The sequence below is a fragment of the Athene cunicularia genome (genome assembly GCF_003259725.1).
Source record: "Athene cunicularia isolate RWA chromosome 18 unlocalized genomic scaffold, athCun1 chr18_part1, whole genome shotgun sequence".
Taxonomy (NCBI): Eukaryota; Metazoa; Chordata; class Aves; order Strigiformes; family Strigidae; genus Athene; species Athene cunicularia.
Window position 1 is genome coordinate 5,496,183 of NW_020799123.1, and position 17,977 is coordinate 5,514,159.

General features: G+C 55.0%; 2 protein-coding genes across 2 annotated transcripts in view; one reads left to right on the forward strand and one right to left on the reverse strand.

Annotated features, from left to right (window-relative positions):
- The window catches only part of UBE2O (ubiquitin conjugating enzyme E2 O), a 31,034-nt gene extending 18,681 nt beyond the window's left edge, over nt 1-12,353 (forward strand). Inside the window, exons 12-17 of the mRNA XM_026860792.1 lie at nt 1,098-1,187; nt 3,574-4,231; nt 5,150-5,286; nt 5,746-5,949; nt 6,656-6,713; nt 8,308-12,353. Coding sequence (XP_026716593.1) covers nt 1,098-1,187; nt 3,574-4,231; nt 5,150-5,286; nt 5,746-5,949; nt 6,656-6,713; nt 8,308-9,071 — 1,911 coding nt within the window. The 3' untranslated portion in view covers nt 9,072-12,353. The remainder of the gene's footprint in view (nt 1-1,097; nt 1,188-3,573; nt 4,232-5,149; nt 5,287-5,745; nt 5,950-6,655; nt 6,714-8,307) is intronic.
- A 1,889-nt stretch (nt 12,354-14,242) lies between these two features.
- SPHK1 (sphingosine kinase 1) lies at nt 14,243-17,691 on the reverse strand. The gene is made up of 4 exons (XM_026860809.1): nt 16,844-17,691; nt 16,445-16,539; nt 16,066-16,181; nt 14,243-15,528 (listed from the first exon to the last, which is right to left on the reverse strand). The coding sequence occupies exons 1-4, from the start codon at nt 16,884-16,886 to the stop codon at nt 14,745-14,747; spliced, it is 1,038 nt and encodes a 345-aa protein (XP_026716610.1). The 5' UTR covers nt 16,887-17,691; the 3' UTR covers nt 14,243-14,744.
- Nucleotides 17,692-17,977: the final 286 nt, after the last annotated feature.

Sequence of the window (17,977 nt, forward strand, 5' to 3'; positions counted from 1 at the left end):
ATAGGAGGGCCTTAGGCCCCACATGGGCATCCTAAACTCCATAGTTTGCTAGTTTTTTGCATCCATGTCCCCTGCTGTCATGAGTAACGTATCAGATCTCTAAGTCTGGTGGAGATACAACTTTGAAATCCTTTGCCCTTGGTGACAGTCTATAGCAGAGCAAGAACAAAGTTGAGACATGAATTGAACATATACCTCAGGGTTTTTAATAAAACTTTTGCTTAGGATTTCAGGTTAACTTCTAATACAAGAATATTCTGTGGGCTCCTGAGCAAGAGTGAAGGTGGATTTGTCGTGAAACCAGTTTAATTTGTCAAGACTGGGGTTCCGGTTTTCATCTGAGTTGTTATATATGTGTTAATTCTGATTGATCTCCTATGGAGGAAGAGGAACAATTTATACTGTAGAGGATACATTCCTTGCTAGGAAACAGGCTTCCTTACTGTGCAGGGAAGACCTCCAGCTTAGAGACTGCTGCCCTAAGAAAGGGTTAAAAGGCACAGTGTAGTTCTTATCTTGGTTCTAGTTTCAGCAGCATGAAACACATCTGAGCTTGCTCAGCTGACCTAAATAACCTTCCTCCAGTGCAAGATGCTACTTACTGCGCACACCCTGTGCCAACTGTGACTTGGCTGTTCACGCCTGCGCGCTCTCTGCTGGGAGAAGCTGCTGTGAGCCCGGCTGGGTGCGAGGGCAGGGGCCGACTGTCGGCACCTCGCTAGAGGGCAGCCCCAGCCAGGGCAAGCTCCTGTCCCCTCTCTGGCACAGCCCCAGTCTCTGCCATGGCCCTGGGCCCGATCAGAAATTGGGATCTGCTGCCAGACCAGTCCTCCTGGTCCTCTCCTCCTTATGGCAGGGTGGGGAGTTTTTCCCATCTCCACAGCAGTGTTGTGGGGTTTCTCATGGAAACCCAATCTGTAGGATTCTTCTCCCTCTTGACATGGGACCCCAGGACTCCTGTCACTTCTGTGGCAGACTGCAAGCATTGCTCTAGGTGCTTCTCCAACTGGGCAATATCTGTTTCTCAAAACCTTCCTGCTCTGCATTGAAGTACTTGGAAAAGAAAAGGGACTGACAAACTGCTCTTGTTTCCACAGCCTTCGGTCGGACAAGTGGCTCGTGTGGATGTCAGCAGTAAAGTGGAAGTGGTGTGGGCTGATAACTCCAAGACTATCATTCTGCCTCAGGTGAGGTCCTGTTCCAGCTCGCGATATCCCTTAATTCCTAAGTGATAAATCTTAGTTTTAAATCCCAGGTGCAGAGAGATTCATTGTGTAAGGGAATCTTGCTCTATTGCTGCCTTCCCATATGAGAGGGTAGCTTCCCACTTCTGTTACCACAAGAAAATTCTTCCTTTGTCAGGAGGACTTGGCAACTAGTTAGTCATCACTGCTCTTGAATATAGAAAATAGGAAAGTATGAGCAGGCTGTTGCTTCCTTCACACGCTGTGCTGCACATTCACAGCTCTGACCACAGCCCTGCTCCTTGCCTCCAGCACCCTCTGCTTTGCAGAGCAGGTTGCAGAGCTCAGGGATCATCCACTCTGACTTGAGCCCAGGTTTGCTGCATTGCCCAACTAAGGCACTGCTGGAAGGCGACTGCTTGTTCTATCTTGCTTGTGAAATGGCACCATGGTGTTTTCTCTGGCTGAAGAAGCTCTTCCAGAAGCTGGACTAGAGCCCCAAGTTGTCCCCATAGCTAACCTAGGGATCAGACACAAATCTCTTCCCAGGACAGGGCGGGAAAAGAGTTGAGTATAAGCTTCAAAATATAAATACAGCCACAATGGTAATCCACTTAACCCCATTGATTTGCCTTCTGCATTGTTCTAAGGTTTTTGCTGTACTGTATTGTAACCTTATTCAGTATTCCACACGGAGTTTCATCCCATGTCTTTTCTCTGTGTTGCTTCAAATTAAGACAGCCTAAAGATGAGAGAAGCCCTACATCTGTAGGGTCCCACCTCCATTGCTGTGGCAGAAACACCACTGCCTCCACTGCGGAGATGCGTTTGCAAGTAGAAAGTACTCGATCAAGATTTCTTTTTAAACCAAGCAGCTCTGCATTAATTACAGTAGAATAGTCAATGCCTGCACTATGGCAGTGGACTAGTGTTACAAAGCAGGCTGCTGTGTCCCTTCCCCCTGTTGTCACATGTGCTTGGATCACAGGCACAATCAGAGGTCTGATGTGCGCTCCACAAAGGGCTGTTCTCACGCTGCGGTGCTGGGGCTCTGCAGCAGCTCCTGCTGTGTCACGCCAGTCCTTTCAATTCTGCTCGTCTGCGTAATTATGGGAGTTGGGGAAATGTCAGGAGCGTGAATTATCAGTTGGTAAAACTGTGATTTATCAATGCCTGTCCATGCGCCCAGAGACAAGCTGCCTGGGTGCTTTTTCTCAGCTCTAAAAATAAAGATGGCATAACTGGCTAATTAACTTTCCTACTCAGATTTGGATTAGCTTTGAGAGCAGTGAGTTTTGATGGCTTTTCCTGTCTGCAGTCACTTGTGTTGAACCCAACTAACCTCTGCTGGCTGCTTGTCTCTGGGTGGCACAGGACTGGCTGAACAGTGCTGGTTCAGTTCAATGCTTCGACAAGATGACTGAGTGTCCATCCATGCACTTCAGCCTCTGGGGTCATATCTTGTAAGATTAAGAGGATTCTTGGGCTGTCATTCAAGTGTCAGAGGCCTCTGGATAAAATGTTCCATCTTGTAACTCCTAACACAGCCCTATAAAGTTGTTCTGCTCCCCTGCTTCTGTGTTGGTGCTCATAGCTGGAGTATGTCTGCAAGCCTCTGCAGGGGGACTTTTTGAGAGACATAGCATGTGCAAAAGTAGGATTGAGAGGTGAGGCTAGGCAGAGCATGGATGGGTTCAGCTTCCAGTAGTGAAGGGGAAGAGAATGTTTTATGTAAGAGCTTATTCAGCAACTTGGGTTAGGCTCATTGTCCCAGCTGAATTTTAAGCAGTAGTGACATACAACAGCTAAAGCAGCATAGCAGGGCTCTGACGGCAAGTAGTGTGTGCTGCAGAAGAAAGCTGGTATGGGAATGTGTTCCTGGTTCCAGCATTGTCTCTGTGGAAGGATGGAGTGTGGAGGCAGCCAAACCAGGGCTCTGTGCCAAGGCGGTTGCTGGTGCAGAAGCAGGACCAGAAATGCTTACTGCACACTCAGTACCCAATATGTTATGAACTGGCTCTGCATTTGGAAACCCTGGGGCATCCAGGTAGCTCTTCAGCGCCTGTGTGCTCTTCTTGGTGGCTGGATCCCAGCTGCTGGGATGGCTGCAGCCTGCCTAGAACTTGCCCTAGTTTTCCCCCAATGCCCTACTTAGCCCTACCCTCCACCTATGCTGATTCATAATCTGTGCTGGTCATTGATGAGCACATTATTTGGATCAAGCACAGTCCACCCTGTATAGAGGAAGGGGTTGAAATAGCCCAACAAATTCTAGCTGGGAGCTCCTTTTTCATGGGGAGAACTTACTTGCCTATGTTGCAAAAACAACTAAAACTCTGTGTTTCATCCTAACTATTCTGGTGTCTTTTGTAACTCTGCTCTCCTTTAGCACTTATACAATATTGAATCAGAAATTGAGGAGTCGGACTATGATTCTGTTGACGGCAGCACCAGCGGGGCATCCTCTGAGTGGGAGGATGAAAGCGACAGCTGGGAGACAGACAATGGCCTCATGGAAGACGACCACCCAAAAATTGAGGAGTTAGAGCCTGAGGAGCCGGCAGCAGAGGAAGTGAAAAAAGTAGAGGAACAAGTCCAGGGAGCTGTGGCTATGGCAGTTGCAGATCTTGCTGCAGAGAAAGCTGGCAAGGACGGAGCCCCCAAGAGCTTCCGGGAACTAAAGGAGGCCATCAAGATCTTGGAAAGCTTGAAAAATATGACTGTGGAGCAGCTGCTGACTGGCTCTCCTACCTCCCCAACTGTGGAGCTGGAAAAACCCACTAGGGAGAAGAAGTTCTTGGATGATATTAAAAAGCTGCAGGAAAATCTAAAAAAGACCCTGGATAATGTGGCTATTGCAGAGGAAGAAAAGATGGAAGCCATGGTGGAGACAGAGAAGAAAGAAGAAAAAGCAGAGGCACAGACACCAGTGAGGTCAGAGTGGCCCAGTGAGACACCAGTGCTCTGCCAGCAGAGTGGAGGCAAGCCTGGAGTCACCTTCACCAGTGCCAAGGGAGAAGTCTTCTCTGTGTTGGAGTATGCTCCAGGTGAGTGTGTCAGGTCAGGCCAGTGTGGGATAATTTCTTTCCTGTCCTTCAATGTTTCTCCAAAACCTTTGCTTCCAGGCCTTTTGGTTTGGGTATACTTTCTTCTTCCTAGTCCTTTTCACGGCTCATTAACTGGGGAGCAGACAACTTCTGTAGCACAGTCTGTTCTGGGACTTAAACCTGGCTTTTAGATGGTATCTCTAGGCACTACTGTCACTTCTCAAGACACAGAAGTGGGCTTCCCCTTTGTCCACATTGGTAACTTACCTTTTGAAGGGCTGTGGAGTTCAGTTGCTTTCCATTGCAGATACTTTCTTGAAAGTTTTAGGATTTGTTCAGGCTTTTTTGCAGGGATGGATTGGTTAAGAAGCAGAGCAGGAACAGCTGGTGTTCTTGTGCTGGGTGTCCTTGGTGGGTGAGTGTCCTTGTTCACTTGTGGTAGTGTTAATCAGCCAAAAATAAAAAAGAGCATCTGGTTTTGTGGAACATTGGTGACAGCAGAGCCCGAGGTGCTCAGCGAGCCAGCCAGACCAGACCTGAGAAGGAAAGGTGGCCAAACTGTTCTGATCCTGCAGGTGTGTATAAATAAAGATGGAGAGCTATGTTCAGGTTTTGCAGAGAAAGGGTCATCAGTCTGTGTGATGATGCATCATTGTCTTGGCTGTGGGACAGGGCTCCTTCTGGGGCACAGGCACGATGTTGTGTGGGACCATGAGAACAGGAGGTGCAGGTTGTGGCTGCTGTACAGTGTGGGGAAAAATCAAATAATCTCTAGGCTGCCTCCTGGCTCAGCACCAGAGCAACTCAACTTTTCTTTTCCAGACGATACATTTAACACATGGATAGATTTGCCTTCACAAGGAACCTGAGGTAGTTTCCAAAGTCAGGCTTTAATCCCATTCTCCTCCTTCCCCACAGATACCCATGTCTTCAAGAAAATGGAGTTCCAGCCCCCAGAAGCAAAGAAGTTCTTTAGCACTGTGCGGAAAGAGATGGCTCTCCTGGCCACCTCCCTGCCTGATGGCATCATGGTTAAAACCTTTGAGGATCGAATGGCAAGTGTCTGCTCTCAAATGCCTGTGTTAGTGCTGGACTCAGCATCCGGATTGCTTTCTTTGGAATTCCCTGTTTAGCCTTAATCCTTTGTGCTAGAGCTGCAGGAATGTGTGCAGCATGTGAAATACAGCTGTAATTACCATAAACAACCGCTTTTGCATTCCTCAAGTCAGGGTGGGAAACAGAGGGAAGCCCCTATTTCAGGTGCTTTGCCCACTGGGCTGCCTGTCCTGCTGAGCAGGAAAGGGTGTGGGGGGGGCAGCCAGCGAGGAGCTGGTGTAACCTGTGAGCAGCCTGGGGATCGCTGGCTGTCCTCGGAAGCCTGGCTTTGGATCCGAAGGCTTGGTCTGCCATCAGGCCGTGGGACGAGTGCAGCTTCTAGGGAGAAGGTGCCCAGAGATGTGTTACCTTGAGCTGACTCTTGCAAGGGCCGAGTTAATCACATCCTCTCTCCACAGGATCTCTTCTCAGCACTTATAAAAGGCCCCACGCGCACACCCTATGAAGATGGCCTCTTTCTCTTCGATATCCAGCTCCCCAACATCTACCCTGCTGTCCCGCCTCTCTTCCGCTACCTCTCCCAGTGCAGTGGGAGACTGAATCCCAACCTGTATGACAATGGCAAAGTGTGTGTCAGCCTCCTGGGGACGTGGATAGGCAAGGTAACGCTTTCCTCTCCCTGTCGTGGGGAGTGGTGGCTGTGCCAGGCTGTTTCTGGAACAAGCCACTTCTTACCGAGCCAAGAATCCTGGGTGACTTCTGGTCTCAGGTGGTGTTTGAGCTGGGGATGGCTTGGGCTTTGGGCTCTGTTTAGATGTCTGGAGCAGGTAACTGATGTAGTTTGGCTGCTTCTCGGACTGTATTTGGCTCCTGTCTGTCCTTCCTTGATGAGAAGCCACAGACCCGCTGGGCTGCATCACGGTTGGGCAGAGCAGAGACACCAACACAAGCATGGGATGTTCTCCCACGGCTCGGGTCCCTGTCTCCCACACTGCAGATGAATCACATACATAGTGTGACACAGCATCCAGCTGGAGACTTGGAATAACCAGAGCCAGGGAAATGCTGTGTTTTGGCCAGGTAGATCGACAGGATGGCTGGGGCAGGGTTGGAACTGGTGTCTGGTGTGTAGGGTTACACTGTTCCAGGCTGAACTGTCTTGATGGGGTGCAGTGCTGGCAAAAGATAAGGTGCAACAGGACACTAGCACATCACATGCTTGTCAAGTCAGTCCCTTGTTCCTGCTGTGAGCCAGAGGACCTTAGCAGTAGGAGCACAGAGAAACTGGGGCCTTGCTTCATCTGACAGTCTTCACAGAGCAAACCAATGGTGCTTCAGCCCTTTAACACGTTTGTATGTGCATTCCAGGGGACAGAAAGATGGACCAGTAAATCAAGCCTGCTTCAAGTACTCATCTCTATCCAAGGTAAATGCTCCTGCAGAGCCTGTGGGACAGAAGAAGGCAGAGGGAGGAAGGGCTGCGGGCTTATGGGGGTGCACAGGTAGGGTCTGCCACCCCAGTTGGGATTGTGCTGCCTTTTGCTCTCACCTTGCTGGACAAAGCAGTGTCTTTATCTCTCCAGTTCAGTAGTCAAAGCAGGTGCAAGCTTTTCTCATACCCTGATTTTTGGCTGCATCCCAGATCTCTGACACAATGCTTTCCCTTCTTCTCGCTGTGGCAGCTAAGCACAGAGCTGTTTTGCTTGTTATTCTGAGCTGACAAAGGTGAACCACTGTGTTCTCAGCCCGTTACCAAAGTTGGTTGAAGTTGCTAAAACTGAGATTCATCCACAGCACTGTTTTTATCCCCACTGAGTCACCCGCCCATCCTACACTGAGCATGTTTTTGCACAGGGTGATGGTGTTTATGCTCCTTCCGAAGCAGAGAATAATCAGGGTGTGTCTAGCCCAGCCCCAGGGCTTCCTGCCACAGGGCTTTGCCCTGTTGTATCTAGTTCGAGAGCAGACAGACTAAATCAAATCTCTTCCTCAAGGCCAACTTTCTATGCAGGGAGTCCAGGCATGTGACTTGGAAACCTTTGATACAGGGCAAGGGCTCCTGCCTCCAGTCAGCAGGCAACTCCTGCTTCTCTGAAGTCTCACAATCCGCCTGTATCCTGTGGGGGAACGACACCACTAGAAAAGGCTTTTCTCATTTACAAAGCTGAGGGTCCAAATTTAGAAAATGAAATGCTAAATCTTTTACTGGAGCAGCTTGGTGCTAGTGAAAAATTTCCTGCCTCCCTTCTGCCTGGGCTTTGAGAGACTCATGATCTCACCTCCACCAGTTCTAATGGAGTTGGTGGCAGGCTGCCAGCGGCCTGGCTACATATGTGTCATCACATTAGACCAGAAGCAAGCAGGAGGAAGCTTGGCATGGGTGACTTGTCACAGTATTCACTGTCTCGGAACTGCCCTGTCTGATGGGACTATGCTGGATAGGCTGGGACTTGGCCAGCTCAAAGCCTCTTACTGAAGATTGGCCTTTGTTCTGATTAAGAGAAAGAAACTATTTAAGGACAAAAAGCTTTGGGTGCATTTGTGGGTTGTTTTTTGCTTGGAGGGCAGTGAAAGGAAAGGAGCTGTGATACCTTTCTCCTTTTGACCTCTGCTGTTGCTTACCCTCTGCATTGTGTTGGTGGAAGACTGTTCTTGCCAGCCAAGGACCTTGAGTGCCACTCCTGGTAGTGTCCAAGATCCCCACCACCCTAGCAGGAGGCCACAGACCCATTCACATGAGTGCTCCCCTTGCAATACCAGTCCACTGCATCTTGCAGGTCCCTGGTTGTCCAGCCTGGCCTCTGCAACCTGCTTGAAGTCAAAGCCTGGCTTCCCTGCTGCCTGCATCGGGGTGGCTGCGGGTAAAGCTGTCCTGATGCCTTGGCAAGGCAGTACTGTGACCCTTGAACCTCAACCCTCTTGACAGGTATCAGGGCCCAGCAGTGTCTTGTCTCTGCCTGGGAGGGTGATTCATGGTAAAATTCCTCCCTTAACCCTTTGGTCTCCCCTTCTCTTGGCAGGTCTTATACTAGTGAATGAGCCCTACTACAACGAGGCAGGCTTTGACAGCGACCGGGGTCTCCAGGAGGGCTACGAGAACAGCCGCTGCTACAACGAGATGACCCTGATCCGGGTGGTGCAGTCCATGATGCAGCTGCTGCGCAGGCCAGTGGAGGTCTTTGAGCACGAAATCCGTGAGCATTTTCGCTGCAACGGCTGGCGCCTGGTGTCCCGCATCGAGTCCTGGCTGGAGACGAACGAGCTGGTGGAGCGGAGCCACGAACAGGCCAATGGGGCGGATTCTGCCTCCCTTCTCTCTGCCTGTGGCATGCTGGCAGAGAGCCCTGGAGACAATGTGGGATCGCTAGGGGAGTATGGCAGCAGCTCGGAGCAGGGGGCGGCCGCTGAGCTTTCCGACTCAGCACTTGACGGGAAGGAGGAGCTGGACGAGTTGGAGTTCACAACCTCGACACCCAACGCTGGTGATCTCCAACAGTACTCAGACTCGGAGAGCACAGGCCAAGCCAGGGGGGTAGACCTGGCCAGAGACCGAACGGACGAGGGGAAGGCTGCCCAGGACTCTGCCTTGCAGCCTAGTGTGAAACCAAAGAAAAGGAGAAAGAGCTACAGGAGTTTCCTTCCGGAGAAGAGCGGTTACCCCGATATTGGGTTCCCCCTCTTCCCTTTGTCCAAGGGGTTCATTAAAAGCATCCGCGGTGTCTTGCAGCAGTACCGGGCTGCCTTAGCAGGGGCCAACATCCCAGAGTGGACAGAGGACAAATAAACTGTCAGGTTAGGGACAGGCAGGTGCAGGGGAGAAGGAAAAGCAGCAGAAAGGAATTTGGCAAACGCTGTTACCAGTAAACTGGCTTCTCCTTCCAGCTTTTCTTCCTCAGCTTGATTTGTTCCAAAGAAGGTGGTAGGCCTGATTGCTCCTCCAAGGAAAGGTTGTCTAAGCATGAATAACTCTTTGCCCCCAGCCCTTCTTCCTTCCCCCTGTCCCGTGTACGTGCTCCTCTTGCGAGTTTGACCCTGCCATGGTAAGATTTGAGACCTGCACAGAAGCAGTCTTGCAGCCACGTTCCCTCTGCACTTTCATCTTGGGGCACCTTTCCACACAAGGACTCTTCCCACCCAGCGCTACACCCAGCCGTTTGTTCTGGTGGGGTTCAAGCCAGGAGAAGTGATTGCTGTAGAATCTGGAAGTGAAGGGCAATGCCCTCCCAGTCTTTCATTTTTCTCGGTGTTACCATGGGTTTTATGAAGTCTTATATGTACTTAGACATTGGATTGTGTTTGCATTGAGGTTGTCTACACCATACGGAGTTGCGCTAGTCTTAGTTGTTCACCCATAGCTACGAGGTTCTTCCGATCAGGACTTGGTAGGCAGAGCCAGAGTGCTCAGAGTCAGAGTAGCACCTGTGCTGCCCTGGCAGCGCTGTGGGGTTTCTGTCCACTTCTGCAACTTCTGGTCAGTCTTTTGGAAGCAATTCTAGCCATCCCCACTTCTTTTTCTCCAGAGTAAGGCAAACTTCCCTTTCTCCACCATGCATGCCTGTCTTCTAGAAATACATGGGATTTAGGGTTCTGCCCTGATTACTTCGATATCCGCGTCTTTCGTTCCAGCCATCCTGGCTGTCACACAGCACTACTCCTAACCCTGGATCTCGTCCTCGCCTGGGCAGGCAGCAGCGAGTGATTTTTGGGGTGTACTGTAGATCTAGCAGCTAGTCTGGATGGTGAACCTGGCATGGCTGCTGCTTCTCTGTCATTTGGCTGTAGATGGGTATTTTGGAGCTGCTTGAGCCAGGCTCACCCAAGGGAAAGGAGCTGTCTTGTCCTGACGAGCTCCTGCTGTAGCAGCAGCAGTTAGTGACCCTTCCTGTGCTGTTACTCAGCCAGCGACTGGAGCATGTCAGACACTGGTGTGGACTGTTACCAATTCCCTCCCTTGCCAGCTGTTTCCCGCGGTGGCCAGGGCCCGCTGTGGCCGGCAGTGTTGTGGGCACAGCACCTGCTACTCCTGATCTCAAGTGCAGCACTGCCTGGCCACCCCGGGCAGTGCCTGGTGAGATCAGCCCATGTTTCAGCAGTGAGAGAACTGTCTGAGCTGGTGACCGTGAGCACTTTGAAGCAGTGACTTGCCAGAGTCTGCTGGTCAAGACACCTTCCCGAAGCCTCTTTTTCTGTGAGCATGCACTTACTGTCACTTCTGGAGCTGGGAGGTCACACTCCAGCACTACTGCATTTGCCCAGTGTTTCAGCATTGGAGAAGCACCCACTTAGCATCCATGTGGAGCACAGTCTGTCAGGGAGAGTCCCCTGGTCCTTCCAGCCAGCACGGGGAGCCGGTGTTGCCAGGCTTCCCAGGAAGGAGTCTCTGAGCAGATGACTCTGCCAGAAGTAAGGACAGAACCAAACCTTTGTTCTTGCTCGGTATGGCTGTGTCCCTTCCCCTGACCCGGGCCAGGGTCTGGCCTTCTCATTTTGAAACAGAGAACAGCAGGCGAATCTCAGCACGTTTGCACAGTGCTTTCTGCTCCTCCAAGCACCAGGGTCTGCACCTACTGACCCAAACCCCCCCACCCAGCTCCCTGTGCCTGTTATTTCCTGCTGCCCCCCACCCCCAGGTGCTCCAGAGCCCTTCCATCACCATCCCCTGCTGGGATTTTAGCAGGCACATCCTGCTCCCAGTGCTCCCGAGGAAGCAGGGCTTGACTGTGAGCACAGACGTGGGCCTGCAGAGCTCTCGTAGTGCTGGTCTGCAGGTGGATCAGCTGCGTGGCTGCTCTGGCACCCAGAGCCCTCCCTGCCTGACAGGCGGGAGGTCTGGCAGCGTGGCAGAGCCCCGTCGGAGTGCAGAGGTGTTTGGGGCCGCAGTGCAGGCTGCGTATGTAACCGGCAGCCCTGGCTGTGGCTGGTGGTAAATGAATGAATCCCTTTGAGCCAGGAGCGAGTGTGTCTCTCAAGTATAAAGGGCTGATTGGGACCGAGGGGTGAGGCTGTTGTTTCAGGGCAGGGGAAGGGCAGGCAGAGAGGCTTGTTCCGCAAATGACTAAACCTCTTACCAGACAAAATTGTGGTTGGTGATCTACAGATGCTGACTTCCTCTGTCTCCTGTGCCAGGCTGTGGCTGTCCTTAGCCCCACTGGCCAGGGAGGAAGGGAGAAAACCCCTCAGGGCTGAGCTGTGGCTGGGGATGGAGGGATAGAGGAGCTCTGGGTTTCCCTGCTTTGCCCACCTTGTCTTCTCTGCAGCTCTTCTCTCACAGGGTGGGCAGGCAGCAGGGGCTGGTCACGCTGCCCACCCACGGGGGGAGGAGGGCAGGCAGCCGCCGCTGCTGCTGGGATGAGCTGCGTGTCCTCCCTTTCGCCCAAGAAGTCTTTGTTTCCTCTGATCGTAATCAAGAGCTTTTGCACAGTTCCTGGGGCTTCCTTGGCCTTCTGGAAGGGGACACAACTCCCTGGCTGCCGCTACCCCTGGCATCGCTCACTCTCTGTAGCTGGCTGTCCCAAACTGAGGCGTGCACAGAGGTTTACAAATTTTCTAAAGCTTTTGATAATGTGAAGCTCCTGGGTGATGAGGTTGGTGGTGAGCACACTGCAGCTATGTAATTTTTTGTGTATGTATGTAATATTTAAGGGTAACAAAATTTAAAAGGCTAAAACCTTAAAAAAATTTAAAACACACAAAAAAAGCCAAAGCATGATGCATATTGTTAGCCTTAAAACTGGCTACACGACTGTGTGATGTACAAATGAGAGCAGCCTGTAACTGTTTTAAGTGCTGGGGTTAGGGAAGAAGCATTACAAAATCAGTTTGTAGCCTTGATTCTGTACAGTATTTAATGAAGAAAAAAAAAAAAAAGACCTGACTATTGAGGCCATGCTTAGAGGTGTGTCGTTCACGTGCAGATGTGGATGCTTGGTTGCTTATGATATATGTATAAAGTGCTGTGTGACCATTAAAACTTTTTTTACCTGCAGAATTTTTTTTTTTGTTTGGCTAACCAAGGTGTAATAAAGGAGGGAAGATGACTTGCCATTAAATTTTGCCTCTGTGAGTAGTTCTGACTGTTGTCTCTTTCTTTCTCCCCTCTGCCATGCTTTGGCACTTGCCCTGGGCTGGACGGGCTCCCTGTGGCTGAGCCTGACAGCGTGGGGAGGGCAGCGAGGCCGGAGGGAGCCAGGCAGATCTGGCAGTGAGGGGCTGCCCCTCTGGCTCTCCAGGACCTCGCTCCCCAAAACCCTGATTCACAAGACATCTGTCAGGCTTCTTTTTGGTTTGTTTTCTCTGTGCTTTGCTGGCACGGGGTGCGCACTGGCTGCTGGTGGCTTGGCCTGTGCCACAGCACAGCTGGTGGCAAACCCACTGCTGCTCTGGCAGATGGGGCTGGACCTGGAGCAAAGCAAAACCCTTTGCAGCCCCCAGAGCCTGGCAGGGGGCCTGGTGGGCCCTGGCACCTCTCCCCTGGTGCTGCCCTCCCAGCCCCTCGACCCAGCACAGGTGTGTGATGGGAGGCAAATGCAGCCATGTCCAGCCAAGGACCTCCTGCCCCTCCTGGGTGCTGGGGGGGTGTTTGACCCCCACGGACATTTGCCCCCAGGGCTGCTCTGCCTGGCCCCATTCTGCCTGCACAGGCAGGGTCCAAGGGGACTGGTACAGGCAGCGTAGAGGGGCAACACTGTCAGACTTGCAGCTTTGCTGGAGTTAAAAAACAGCAACAATCTGCCTCTGGAGGGGTGTGTGGCTGCTGCTGCCCCCTCCCTTGGGTGGCAGGAGCGAGGGGCTGCATGGGCAGAGCTGGGGGGGGGCTCCAGGTTGTAGAAGTGGCCGGGTCAAGACCTGGGAAAGGGATGGCATGGGCAAACCCAACCAACCTGCTGCTGTGAGCAATCCTACTGTCTCTGGGAGAGCCCTGGAGGGGACTCCAGCGAGCCTTTTGGGTGCTGCAGTCCCCAAGGGCTCAGCTCTGTGAACTGTCCCACTTGAGGAGGCAGCCGAGAGCTCTGAGCCCGTCCCCTACCCCGGGCTCTCCCTGCAGCCCCCTCCTGCAGTGGCGGCTGTTCCACACGGTTAGAGTTCAGCGAAGCATGGCTGAGCCTGTTCTTAGGCCTGGCCTAATGCCACGGGAGAAATAACTTTATTTTGGGAGGTGGTTCCCAGCTGCTGCTTGCCTCGCTGGCCCGGGAACAGCTCGGCTCCCCAGGAGCCAGTGGGGACGTGGCTGGGGGGGAACAATCGTGCTTTTCTTTCCCGGTTCCGCAATCCTAATTGCATAGTTTGCAGATGAATAAATGCAAACAGCCACCAGTGTTTACTCTTCTACTTTGTACTTGAGCGCTGTAAATGAGGTTTAATTACTGCAATTTTATACCAAATAGGCTCAGTAATCCGCCCCCAGGCAATCCCCCGGGCAGGGACCTGTTGCAGAGCTCCAGCTGGCCCCGGGTTCCCCAGGAAGGGGGATGCTCGAGTTCCCCGTAGGGCCCCTGCTCCCGGCAGAAAGCCAAACCCCTCGGCTCCAACAACCCCCTCCTTGAATCTCTTTTCTGACCCCTTCCCTGGGCTTGCTCAGAGGCGCTGAACCTTCCCCAGGATAGCCAAAAGCATCGCTGCAGGGCTGAGCTCCCTGGATTTGATCAGCCCCTGTGCAAGGCTGAGCAGGGAGGCACTGGTGCACCCCAAAAATCAGGTTTGGTGACAGCAGTGCCCCGTGTCCTGCTCCTGAGGTGTTTTTCCCTGGGAGCATTTCCTGGGCCATCATTCCAGACTGGTCCTGGCCCCAAGATATCAAGGTCTGGCAGCACAGGCAGGATCCTGGGAAGCGCAGGGCCGCGGTGCTGAGCTAAACCTGTCCTGATGGCCACGTGGCCAGGCTGTGTGTGACCCCAGCCCGGGGTGACAGCACCCCTGCCCACAGCCAGGAACCCAGATTTAAAACCCAGGGGGCACTTTTTTTGCAAACACTAGATATTTATTGCATTTCTCACAAGAATAAATTCTGCTTCTACAGGAAGCTTTGGGTAGAAATGTTCTTAAAAAAGCCATTTTCTTGTATTAGACATATTGGTCCTGACCATCTCTGGGAGGTGGCACTGGCTCTGCGGCGGGGACACGAGCGCTGCCACCGTGTGCGTCTGAGCCGGAGAGGGGACGGGGCTGTGCCGGCGCAGCCGCCCGGGGCCGGGATATTGTACCGGGATAGGCCGCGCTGGCGTCTTGCTGGCACCAAGTACCTGATGTGGCTCGCAGCTCATTTTTGGGGCAGTGCTGGTGGCTGTCCCAAGGGGGTAAAGCTAAGCATGGGGGCAAGCGAGGGGACGAGTGCCCGCAGCCCCCAACACCTATTGCTATGGGAGGAGGATGAGGTTCCTGAGTGGGAGGAAGGCTCTGCCGCCCTCGTGCTGGGCCGTGCCAGCAGCTCAGCGCTGCGGGGAGGGGCGAACCTGGCCCCTCAGGAGCCGCTGAGGACGCGGCAGAGGCGGGCATGGATCTGACCCTGCACCGGCTCGCAGGCCAGCGCCTCGCCATCCACTGTCATGATGCCCGCGGCCGCCCGTGGCTCCAGGCGGAAAGCCCGGACGGGGACATAGTGCAGGTGGGGACAGTTCAAGTCCAGGTGGGTCCCCCTGGCCATGGCCAGAAAAATCTTCAGCAGCGCCACGCGGCTGATGCCGGCCTTCAGGTAGAAGAGGTGGATGCAGCCGTCGTGCAGCTGGGCCGCCGGTGCCATCAGCAGGTTGGTGCCCAAGTGGGACTGGTAGATGGCGTAAACAGAGACAAACTCCTCCTCGGGCACCACCGTCCAGTGTGGCGGCACCGGCTGGCACAGCGGCACCAGCAGCGAGTCGCTGGGCAGAGCTCCGGGTGCATCCGTCCCCGCGGGCAGCGCGCTGTGACCAGCCTGGCCGTTGGTGATGGGCACGTGGGGGTCCTTGGGTGCTGGGGAGGTGTCCTGCTCGGGGACAGCAGGCAGGTAGGACAGGCGGCCCTGGTACACCCGCAGCTTGGCCAGGCACTGGAGGGTGCCCAGAGTGAAGCGGGCATTGCCCAGCCGGCGGTACTTCTCACTGTCAATGTCCACGTCCGAGATGAAGCCCCAGCCAAAGCCGAGGAAGGAGAAGAGACGCTTGCCCGAGGCTGTGCTCAGCGAGACCAGGTCCATCTGCGTGTGCAGTCCCTTGCACAGGATGAAGGTGCAGTTTGTCAGCAGCTTCTTCTTGGCGACATGATCATTGCTGCAGGGGATGAAGAGGGTGAGTTTATCCTGGACCCAGATTGGGGCCTCTGTGTGCAACCCACCTTGGGTCACGGCTGGGACATATCCCAGCTGGGTGACAGTGTCCCCCTGGGACAGCTGCTGGGAGAGGGTTTGGTGGGGCTGGGAAGGATAAAAGAGCTCCTGAAAGAGGGAACTGAGTTGGGGCTGCTGGGCCAGGGCAGTCCCAGTCCCTGCCCTCCCCACAGCAGGATCAGCTGTGCCCCAGGGTGGATCCTTCAGGGTAAAGCTTTGCCAGGCTCAGTCCAGAGAGCAGAAAGGCTGGTGGGGGAGCTGGGGACAAAGGGACACACACTGGTGTTTGCAGGGACTGGCTGGGCCTGTGCAGCACCTGCCTGCGGGGTGGTGGAGGCCCAGGTGGGCACCCCTGTGCTGGGCATCCCCGCACCCAGCAACCCCCCTGGGCTGGAGCCACACTCAGCCTGTTACTCCCCTCATCACCCCCCCAGCTCGGTGCGGTGCCAGCAGTGGGTGCCCCCAAGGTGTCAGGGCTCACCCTGCGTAGTGGTTGATGGATGCAGCCAGGGCATTGCCAGAGCCCCCCGGCAGGATGCACAGCGGCTTCTTCATGGTGTCTTCCCAGTCCAGCCGCTCCATCAGCCCATTCACCACCTGCAAGGGAGGGAGGGACCTGTTGGTACCCAGGGCTGGGCCAGGGACCCGCTGGGAGCAGAGCCCACGGTGCCCACAGTGCCGTCGGGCAGGGCAGGACCGAGGCCATGGCTGCCCGGCTTTGCTCCAAGCTAGGTGCCACCTCTCCTTCGCCATTCCCTGCCCACTTTTGTGTCTCCAAGCTTGGTTCCTGCCGCAGGCACCCCTCTCCTCCCAGCTCTCTGCCCACCCTGGCCGGGGGGCTGCCCCACAGTGCCCCTCACCTCATACAGCAGCCCGTCCCCAGCCATGACCACCAGCGTGTCCCACTGCGACAGGTCCTCATCCCGCACCTTCTCGTGTGCGTGGTGGGGTCTCTCTGCGGGTGAAAGTAGAGGAATGTCGAGCATTGCCCTCCATCCCTCTGCCCTCCCCCAGATGGTGACCCCAGCCCCACTGCCCCCACGAGGGTCCCAGCCCCAGGGGTGCAGGAGGTCAGGCAGTCACCCCCACTGAGCGCAGCCAACCCCCCATCGCGTTGTCCAAACCATCGCTGGAGCCACGGCAATGCGGGGGGAGCGCGAGGCCCTCGGAGGAGCCTGTCCCAGGGTGGCAGCACCCAGGCAGGATCCTGGGAAGGGAGGAGGAGGAGGAGGAGGAGGTGGAGCTGCTCACAGACTCACCAGTGACGAAGACGGTGGTGGCGATGTCGGCCTCAGCCAGCATGGGCTGCACCACGGCCTGGAAGTCCTCGAGCGCGCGGCCGGCACCGCTCTGCGGGTTCAGCAGCACCAGGGCACGGCAGGGCCGGGGCAGCACCCCATAGCTGTCACCTGGGCGGGGGGAGAGTGGGGCTCAGGGCACTGGGGCCGAGGCGCTGCCCAGGGAGGGCTTTGCGAGCTGGGGCAGCATTTGCCGCAGCCCCAGGGGACGAGGAGCTGCCCCCGGATCCCCACAAGCTCCCTGGGCCACCTCCGTACCCAGAGGTGAGCAGGGATGGAGGATCTCTGCTGGGGAGGTGGCAGGGACACGGGGTCCTGCAGGGACTTGGAGCTCTCCCACAATCACCAGAGATGTTTTATGCCCAGGCCGGAGACCCGCAACAAGCCAGGGATGCCGCGGAGGAGCCGGGGCTCTGCTGCACCCAACAGCCCTGTGCCGCGGGGCGCTGCTGGCTGTGCTCTCGGACACGCTGAGACAGGGAAGGTGGAAGCAAAGGGGAGGTTTGAAACCCAACCCCCCCTGGGGCACCCGGCCCCAAACACCCTCAGCTCTGAGTTTTCCCTGCTGGGCCCCACGGCTCAGTCCCCAGAGCACCCGGAGCCAAGCACGGGGAGGGGGAGCTGTGAGGGCCAGGGGGACTCGAGGTTCCCAACTCCCCACATCCACCCCAGATGGAGCCGGGCCAGGACAGACACCTGCACCGACAGACGGACGCTTCTGCTTCCCCTGCTCCCCACGGGGCTCAGGTTTCACATGCGAGGGCCCCGGTTGGGCTGTAATTACAAGCCTGGCAGGGATCCACATCCCTCTGCCCTCTCTCCACTAACTTCCAGCCCCCCTCCCCACCCAAGCCCAGTGGTCCCCGTTCAGGGGGACGGGGTGAGCCCAGGCTGCAGATGCCCCACGAGGGAGGCGCAGGGAGGAGGAGTGACGTGATGGCACCCAGGGGTGCTGGTGACAGCGTGCTCGAGGGCAGGACCCCTGTGTGCTGCTTGGGTACCCCAAGCCCCAAAATGAGCAGGGCAGAGTGCCTCAAGCTCCTGCAGCGCCTCTGGAAAGTCCCGGCCCTGCAGAGGGAAGCCAGTTTTGTGGGG

What these genes read in the sequence shown, in the direction of transcription:
- SPHK1 (XM_026860809.1), bottom strand. Translation starts at nt 16,886, where the DNA reads ATGCTGGCTGAGGCCGACATCGCCACCACCGTCTTCGTCACTG. An exon ending in GGGACGGGCTGCTGTATGAG is followed by an intron (nt 16,182 to 16,444) that starts GTGAGGGGCACT and finishes CCTCCCTTGCAG; the next exon opens with GTGGTGAATGGGCTGATGGA. An exon ending in TCCATCAACCACTACGCAGG is followed by an intron (nt 15,529 to 16,065) that starts GTGAGCCCTGAC and finishes CATCCCCTGCAG; the next exon opens with CAATGATCATGTCGCCAAGA.